Source organism: Neomonachus schauinslandi, chromosome 15, assembly GCF_002201575.2.
Source record: "Neomonachus schauinslandi chromosome 15, ASM220157v2, whole genome shotgun sequence".
Classification (NCBI taxonomy): Eukaryota; Metazoa; Chordata; class Mammalia; order Carnivora; family Phocidae; genus Neomonachus; species Neomonachus schauinslandi.
Window position 1 is genome coordinate 36,226,151 of NC_058417.1, and position 9,256 is coordinate 36,235,406.

Below are 9,256 nucleotides of genomic sequence, written 5' to 3' on the forward strand. Positions count from 1 at the left end.
TCCCAAGGCGTTATTTAATAATCAAAAGACTCCTCTTCCCCAGATCTAAGGCCCTTAGTGGGGGTTTGGGGAGGGTGGCGAGGGGGGAGGGGCACGGAAGGCGTTTTGCGCTTGGGTTTCGGCAGCCGGCGCAGCAGAATGAGACCCTGGGCCGTGAGGCCAGTGTTATTGCCAGAGGGGTCGCAAAGTTGGAGGGTCAAAAGTTTACAGCGTGCGGGAGCGGGCGGTGGCGTCTAGCGGTGGGGGCGGTCTGGGCAAGGGGAGGAGGCTGTGTGAGCAGAGAGAAGAGAGGGAGCAAAGGGTGCGGGAGGTAAGGAAGACCTGTGTGTTTGGGGAGTGGGGGAGCAGAACTGGGGAGGAGGAGAGGCAGCTATCTGGGGCAGGAGAAACTGGGGTGGGGGAGAAACCCTTCTCCAAAAGCCGCGGGGCTGGTGGGGTGGGGAGCTGCACAAGAGCGCTGGGGGCATGGCGAATCCTCTGCGCAATTTTCTCTCCCAAAGATAACCTTTGAGTCACCATATAAAATTTAATTAAAACCTACCCAGCCGCACACATTAAAAAAATCCAATTACCCACGCGTCCTTGCAGGACGTTTGATGGGGCCAAAGAAGGCTTCCAAGGTGAAGGCCTGATTCTCACCAACATCAGACCCACCCTCCTTCCCCCAAAGGGTCCAAAGAGCCTGACTCCCCCAACTTCCCCTATCCCTCAGGCAGGCCTATTCTTCAGGGATTCCTAACCCCCAGGCTGGGTCCAGGCAGCTGGAGTCCATGACAGTGGGCCAGGACTAGAGGGCTTCTAAACTCCCATTCCTCTTTCCAAATTGCTTGGGTTTAAGAAGTTGGATATTGAAAGGAGGTTGGCTAGCTAATTCTCGCACTCTCTCCCAAACCTCCACTTGTATGTTCATCCAGAATCCCTCTCTTCCTATTTGGAGGAGGGAGGGGAAATGAGAAGGAAAAATACTGAATGGCCTCACAGAGATCTTTTTAACTGGAGTTAAAACAAGCGACCTGAAATGAACCTTGAGTCTATGCATTAGGCTTAGCTCATAAGTAAAATGTTTACAGAGACCCTGTAATTATAACACCAGGGTATATGCCTATTTTTGGTCTTTAAATGACTGTTTGTCGTGTTATGAAATGTGATCACATTCTCTTCCAAGCATTGGATATAGGAGGTGCGCTGTGGGTGTTTGTCCTGCCAGAATAGAGATAACCTGAGAGTTTTCATAAAGACGCCTTTTGAATTATGGCCAGAAGAGACAACAACTTAATGTCAAATTGCAAATCAATCTGCCCCAGTTTTTGACTAAACCAACTGGGTGTGGGTCCCCATTTCTCTTCAGCCTTGAGACAAGTTGCTCTGGGGAGTCAAGCCAGGAAGGAATTCCTGAGGTCCAGAAGAGGTAGAGGTCAAAGGCTGAACTGGAGACTGTTTCCTTCTGTTCCTCCTCTGTCTCTTTTTCCTCCTTTTCCAGGACAGAATGCTAGCGAATTTATGGTTCTGTGGAATAGCCTGGAGCAGCCAAAGGCCCTGGGCTGGAGGGGCCTCAGGAAAGAGGGTCCTCTGCCATCCTCGGCCAAACTGGGTGCCTTGGGATAGTCTCTCTCACCTCCTTGTACTAGAGGGATCTCTCCCTGCAGACACTCCCCCTAGACTTAAACTGGGTGGTAGGGGAGTCACCTGACTAACCTCTGCTGGTCCCTTGGAGGCTAGAGAAAGGGGAAAATGTCTTGTTGACAGTCCAAGAATTCTAATCCTTGAGAGACAAACCAGAGAAAATCTCTGAGTATTTTTAATGTCTCCTTGCTTTGCTCCTGTACGTCCTTGTGGTGGTGATAGGGGTAGGCAAAAGTGTTACTGTATAGATGAGAAGTGGTTTTAAACAAAAATTGGGGGGAGGGTGGATGGTTTTGTGTTTAAAGGGAAATTAAAGCCTCTGAAAACCAAGTCCTCCTGCTTTGACCAGTATGGTCCAGCTCCTCTCTCAGGATTCTCTCTGTCTTCCCCAGATATGCTGGCCTAGGGACCAAATCTCAGCCCCAGGAAGTGGAGGAGTCATTCCTGGGGCCCTGGAACCTCCAAAGTTTGAGCAGAAATGGGATATCTCTGGCACTGGGGGAGGGAATAAGGCAGAGGGAGTATGCAAGGGGGCAGGGATACAGGCCCTGCCAATGCAGCCATTTAATAGGGCAGGCAGGAGGGAAGGGGGCTCTGGCTCAGGCCTGCTCTCTGGGACCCCAGTCCCAAGGCCACATTTCCACTTCTCCAGGTGCCATCCTCCCTCCCAGGCCCCAAAGGGAACCCCTATGGAATCCTACCCTCTCCTACCTTGCCCAAGGAACCAAAACAGATGAGAAAATAGGAATGATGGAATATCAAGGCAGAGGTGGGGTAGGCTGAGTACTACCAGCCTGGGACTTTTTTGGGGGTGGGGGTTGGGTGAAGGGAAGAGAAGGTTCTGGCGAAAAGTCGAGCTGAAGAGGATGAGCTGAATCAAATTCCTGCTCCGTCATTTTTCTCCCAAGTAATGACCTGCGCAAAATTCAATATGACCGAGCGAACTGTGCGAGTGTATTATAGTAACTGCCTGCTCGTGGGGGAGGCCCGGAGAGGGGTGAACCGTAGGTCACGGCGTCTAAAAATTATTAAAATGTTCGAGAGCCTCGTGACGCGCCTAGCTGTTTAACAAAGACTGCCAAAGTATGAGATTAATACGAAAACTTGCGCTTCAAAAACAAAAACACATCAAAAAAAAGTCTTGTTCCGGCCTGCAAGGGGGCCCTTAGCGGCGGTTCGGTTTTCCGGACACACAATAGTGGACGAGAGCGAGCTCATCTGGGGCCGAGCGGGCCCGCGGGCGGGTCTGCGGCCGGAGGGCGCGGCGAGCCGCCCGGTGAGTACTCTTGCCCGCTCGCCCCTCTGGGCCTTCCACGCCTCCGTGCGGCCTCCGGTGCGCCGGCCGGCTGGGGGCTCGCCTCCTCGGCCCTGCGCTTTCCCTCCCTTGCTCTGTGCTCTCTCCCTGGCGACAAAAGGTAGATGATTCCGTGCGGGCTGGGCGCGCCCGGGACAGCGGAGGGGGCTGAGCAGCGAGAGGTCACTTTAGCAACCTGTGGCTGCCAGGGGAAGGCGGCCGGCGAGCCGGCGAGCGAACGACCCGGGAGCGCAGGGGAGGTGGCTCGGGACGCGCGCGCAGAGCCCTTGCCTTTTCTTATTTTTATTACGAGTACTCGTGTTCGAATTCTTTTGGGGTCGGAGGGGAGAGGCAGCCTCCGGTGTTGGTGAAATCCGTCTGGGGAGTCTCTGATAAACCTTGTCCCCCACCCATCGCGGCTGCACTCGGCTGGGGTGGGGGGCTGCGGCGCCTCGGTGGGATGGGCAGGTGGCGGCTCCCAGCGCGCCGCAGAGAAAATCTCCGCGCTCTGTCCCCAGGAGCAGCCATACCCAGCCCCGCAGTGGCTCTGCCTCCCATACCTCTCTCTTGGGGTGCTCCGAGCACCTGGGCTGCATCCTTTGTGAAGTGTAGAGCAGCAGAGAGGCCCGGTGGCCAGCCTAGCAGCCCTCCCCAAATTCCGAAAAGCCGGCTGAGTTGGACGGGTTTCAGAGAGCGAGTTGAGAAGGACAGGAGGTATGGGGTGGGGGAGGGGCCTGGCCAGTTGGAATGGGTCGTGGAACCCCTGACGAAGTGGCCTTTGACAAGACTTGGAAAGATCCCTGCTTGACGCTGGGGGGCTGGGGGGGGGCGGTTCTACCCAGGCATTTTGTCTGTGGGCCCAGGGCCAGACTCTAGTCTCCTTAGGTGCCCAGATGGGGGTCTACTGGACCCTCTCTTGGCAAAGGTAATTAAAATATAAGAGTGTGTGTGTGTGTGTGTGTGTGTGTGTGTGTGATTTTTCAAATATATGCAAGTCAGCCTGGCTGGGAGAGTGTTGGTGTTAGAAATCAGGCCCGAGGCCAAAATTGGCAATCTAGATTTGGGATAGAAAAATCAAAAGGTCTCTGGACCTAGTTTCTGGCAAGTGGGAGGGAGCACTCCTCCTACCCACCTGCAAGAGTCCCAGGACTGGGGAGGGGGAGAGACTTCTGCAATGTGCTGGTTAGAAGGTTGTTTTTTGTGTTGTTGCTGTATTTGTTAATGAAATGGATATCGTTCTGACTCCATCACTAAGGATGCGAGTATTTCTCAGGGAGATGGGTAGGGAGTCTGGGCAAGGTAGAGGCTTTCTCTGTGCCAATTCCCCTCACCCTGTGATGGTCTCAGCATTCAGTCCAGGACTCAGTTCCCTCCAGCCCAATCCCAGGCTCCCAGTTTAGTAAATTCAGTGGTTACTGGGACCCTTGGGAAGTTCATTTGTAAACCCCAGATTCCCCCAGGTTTACCAGATCCCCATTTTGGTCCCACTGCCAGAGACCCTAGCAGGTGGCAGAATGAGCAAATTTAGACAGAGAGAGCCTGCCTGGGGCTGGGGAGGTGGGGGAAACGGGGTTCCTCCACACACTTCAGGGATTATCCCCCTTTTCTGGCCCTAGGAGGTGCGGGAGGCTGGGAGGGGCTGGAATATCATCTGGCTGCATCTTTTATGGCTCCTCATTGCCCTTCATTCGGAAATGAAACGCCTTTGATCTTTTTCTCAGGTTGTAAACGGAATTGCCCGTCATTAAATATCTGGGGCCCCATCTGTTTGGTCTCCCAGCATTTTTCTTTACAGCTGTTTCTCTCTCTTTTTACCATTGAATTTTTCCAAAAGGACTTTTATGACACCTCCTTCACACCCAGCCACCTCTCCCTCCTCCCTTCACCAAGAGGCGCCTTGGAAAATATCTAGATATTCGTTTGATGGCAAACTAAAGGCTACCAGGGGCACGGAGGAGCCGATTGGGGTTTTGTTTTTCTTAAAAAAAAAAAAAAAGTCCTGGGGGGAGGGGAGGGGCGCGCGGGCACCCAGAAGGGCCTGATTCTGACTTCGCTGCAGCCTCGGGATGACCCTTCCTCCTTTTGTGCTTAGCTAATGTTTACATCTCATAATTCATGCGCCGCCCAGGGTTGTGCGGCGGCCCCGAGGTTCGCGTCCCTTTGCGGGACCGGCTGCTTCTATTTCTCTGATAGAAGAGAAAGAGAGTTGAAAACCTTGTAATCCCCAAAATGGACCCGCAGTGTCTTCCTGCTCCCAGAGCTCAAACGTAGAACAAAACGAAATAAAATCAAAGCACTGAAACCACACCCCAAACGAAGAAGGCGCGGAAAGTAGGAGAACTGGAAAATTTCTGGGCCAAGAAGATCTGTCTGTCTTCTGTATATACCCTGTAGATCCGAATTTGTGTAAGGAATTTTGTGGTCACAAATTCGTATCTAGGGGAATATGTAGTTGACATAAACACTCCGCTCATTTTTTTCCCGAAGAAATTTTTTTTCCCAAAAAGAGGACCATCCGGTGACTGACCACACGAAGACGCCTTCCTTTTTTTTTTTTTTTTCCCTTCCTCTTTCCTTTCCTCCCTCATTGGTTAGAGATGGAGGAATCATCTACCTGAAATCTCCCATGCCTGCCCCTGGAAGGCTTGGTCCCTTTTCACTTCTCTTAATAGGTTAATATAGGTGGTGGTGTTTTATCCTCTCCCCCAAGCCCACTTATTCTCTATTCTGGGATCAGGGAGGCTTTACTGAAAATCCGGGAAAAAATGACTATTGTTGTCAGTGTGCGAAGGCAAAGAAAATCGTTTTTCAAACGGATGTTGAGGTTGCCTTTTCATTTGGGATCAGAACAAGATGCCCTGGAAATATGCAATTACTAAGGGGTGTTATTGTGTGTGGGGGTCACCCCTAGGGCTCCTACCCCCAGCATCATAAGGATGTGAGATTTCTGTTCACTGCAGACGCAGCTGCATTAGCGGCAATTAGAACGGCTGGATACCGTGGTTAGCATTGCTCGGGTGGTTCTGGAATTAGCAAATTGCTATTCAGTGTGCTCTCAAAAGTTGCAAGATTTTTACTCCAGCACTCATGTTCAGTGTGGGGAACCAAGTCGTTTCTCGGCGTGGGCCGTGTGGGGTAAGGGGAGGACTGGATATGAGAGGGGAACGGAAGGACTGACTGACACAGCCAAACTAATAGAGCAGCTAAATGCGATTTGGAAGGCGAGGTCTCCCCGAATTAGTGCATGAATTTCCTATCGATCCGCCCGCGGTTCCATTCATCTCTGACAAGTCCCTCCTGCACCCGCCTGCTTGCTCCCGACGCCTCCTCTCTTCACTCCCTACCCCTCCCCAGGCGACTGCAGAGAAAAGCCCGGTGCTCAGTGCCCTCTCGCCCCCATGTGGGTTCCTCTCTCTAGGCGGAGCCCCCAGTCTGCCCCTCAACTTAACTCCCCACACAGCCTCCTGGGCTCCTTCCCGTCGTGAGGAGGGGATGGGGGGCCTATGGAAGGCAGAGAAGGCGGGGCGGTGAGGCCGGACAGGAGGGGGCTGCCCCGAGAGCCCCAACTTCGAGGGGATCCCGGGATTGTTCTCTGCCCAGCGCCCCAACAGGCCCTCCGGCGGCAACCTGTCCTCTTCCTCTCTTTCTCTCCCCCTCTTTCTCTCTCTCTCTTTCTCTGATCCCGGAGAGAGCTAGGCGAGGAGGCGGTCGCCCTGCAGGAGCCCTATGTAAATCCTGGTGTTGGGTGGGTGGGGAGGGGGAAAAAAGAAGAAGGGGAAATAAACCTCTTTGGCTGGAGTAGGGTCCGGGTGAGCAGATTTCCTTATCCGGGAATCGCAGGCGGGGCGGCCATTGGCTCCGAGGATCACGTGGGCCCCTAACTTTGTTCACTTGACAGTAAGTAGGAGGGCTTTCGGAAACAGGAAAACGAGTCAGGGGTCGGAATAAATTTTAGTATATTTTGTGGGCAATTCCCAGAAATTAATGGCTATGAGTTCTTTTTTGATCAACTCAAACTATGTCGACCCCAAGTTCCCTCCGTGCGAGGAATATTCACAGAGCGATTACCTACCCAGCGACCACTCACCGGGGTACTACGCCGGCGGCCAGAGGCGAGAGAGCAGCTTCCAGCCGGAGGCGGGCTTCGGGCGGCGCGCGGCGTGCACCGTGCAGCGCTACGCGGCCTGCCGGGACCCCGGGCCCCCGCCGCCTCCGCCACCACCCCCGCCGCCCCCGCCACCGCCCGGGCTGTCCCCTCGGGCTCCTGCGCCGCCGCCCTCCGGGGCCCTCCTCCCGGAGCCGGGCCAGCGCTGCGAGGCGGTCAGCAGCAGCCCCCCGCCGCCTCCCTGCGCCCAGAACCCCCTGCACCCCAGCCCGTCCCACTCCGCGTGCAAAGAGCCCGTCGTCTACCCCTGGATGCGCAAAGTTCACGTGAGCACGGGTGAGTGCGTGGGCACCCCTTCCCCCTCCCACCCCCGGTGCTTTACACCGAAGGGACCTCGGAGGCATGGGGCGGGGGGGAGCTGAGGGAAGCCAATTGTCCCCGCTATAAACTCGCCATTGCCGGAGATTTACGGTCGCCTGTTTTCAGAGCCACATAATTACATCCCCCATAAATTTTTATGGCCTGGTGGGCCCCGCGCCTTTGAAGTCGGTTCCCCCATCCTCTTTGCCATTCTCACCAGCGACTTTTTCGCCTGGGAGATGCAGTCTCAGTGAAGTTGCAAGTTGGGGAGGGGTGTGTGGGGTCGGGGAGGAGAAGGAGGAGGAGGTAATCTGTATTTGAAGGGAGAGTTGAGTCAACTCCCAGTATTTATTTTTTCCTTTCTTTCCTCTAGTCTGGCTCCTTGGCTTCAGAAGTGGGCAAAAGTTTTTACTGGGGGCAGGCGCTACATGGAATCTGAGCACAGAGGGTGGGAACTAGCAGAAGAAAGGTTTAGGGAAGCCCCCCTCCCTCTTTCACCCCTCATTCTCCCATCCCGGGCCCCAGGCCAAGGGGGCAGAGAGGAGCGGTTAAAACCTTGTGAAGATTCCTTACGCCCCCCACCCCCTCTCCAGACACCCAAACAACAACGTGGAGACAACACAACCCTCCAAAACTTTGAGGTCTCTATCTCTTCCTGGGGGCCGCTTTCTTCGCTTGGCGTCCCCACCCCCCTCTGGAGGAAGAAGAGGTGGCGGGAGAGGGAGGGAGGGAGACACTGTGCTAGCCGGAAGAAAGAGCTCTCCCTCCTCCCTTTCGGGGCAATAAAACTTTCTCTTTCTCCCTCTCTCTGTGTGTGTCCAGTAAACCCCAATTACGCCGGCGGGGAGCCCAAGCGCTCTCGGACAGCCTACACTCGCCAGCAGGTCTTGGAGCTGGAGAAGGAATTTCACTACAACCGCTACCTGACGCGGCGCCGGAGGGTGGAGATCGCCCACGCGCTCTGCCTGTCCGAGCGCCAGATCAAGATCTGGTTCCAGAACCGGCGCATGAAGTGGAAAAAAGACCACAAGTTGCCCAACACCAAGATCCGCTCGGGTGGCACCGCAGGCGCAGCTGGAGGGCCCCCTGGCCGGCCCAACGGAGGCCCCCCCGCGCTCTAGTGCCCCCCCCCCGCACGGGAGCCGCGAACCTCCGGGCGGGGGTGGGTTGTGAGCGCGGGGGTGGGGCGGGCGGGGGGAGATGCGGGAGGGGACCCTGGGGCCTGGGTCCGCAAAAGCCTACCTGCCCTCCCCCCACTTTATCTATTTACACGAATAAACGCAGAGGAAGGGGAGGGGAAGCTTTATTTATAGAAAGGACAATAGGGAGCCGGGTGAGGCCCCCCCAGAAGCAAGGTTCAAGTCTCTTGCTTTCTTCCTTAAAAAGAAGAAGAAGAAGAAGAAGGAGAAGAAGAAAAAAAGGAGAAGAGAAAGAAGAAGACAGAAAGAGAAATAGGAGGAGGCTGCACTCCTCGCTTTCAGCTTTGGCGAAGATGGATCCACGTTTCATCTTTAATCACGCCAGGCCCAGGCCCATCTGTCTTGTTTACTCTGCCGAGGAGAGGATGGGCCTCGGTGGCGACCATTACCTCGACACCCGGCTAACAAATGAGGCCCGGCTCGGCCGCGTTTACTGCTGCCGCCGCTGGAACACAGCCTGGATTTTCTTTCTTTGTCCCCCATTCCTGACACCCAGCGAAAGCACCCTGTGACTGCCAGATAGCGCAGTGTTTTGGCCACGGTAACACACACACACACACACACACACACACACACGCCCTCCCCTTCAGTGCCCCCGCACAGGCACACTGACTTCTCACCCCCCCTTCCACCAAGAGGCTGCGCTGGGGGGCAGCAGGAAGGGGACAAGTGGAG

At 55.0% G+C, this 9,256-nt stretch overlaps 1 protein-coding gene across 1 annotated transcript; it reads left to right on the forward strand.

Annotated features, from left to right (window-relative positions):
- The first annotated feature begins 6,878 nt into the window (after nucleotides 1-6,878).
- On the forward strand, nucleotides 6,879-8,503 carry HOXB4 (homeobox B4). The gene is made up of 2 exons (XM_021703988.1): nucleotides 6,879-7,358; nucleotides 8,205-8,503. Exons 1-2 carry the CDS (start codon nucleotides 6,902-6,904, stop codon nucleotides 8,501-8,503), a joined length of 756 nt encoding a protein of 251 aa, XP_021559663.1. The 5' UTR covers nucleotides 6,879-6,901.
- Nucleotides 8,504-9,256: the final 753 nt, after the last annotated feature.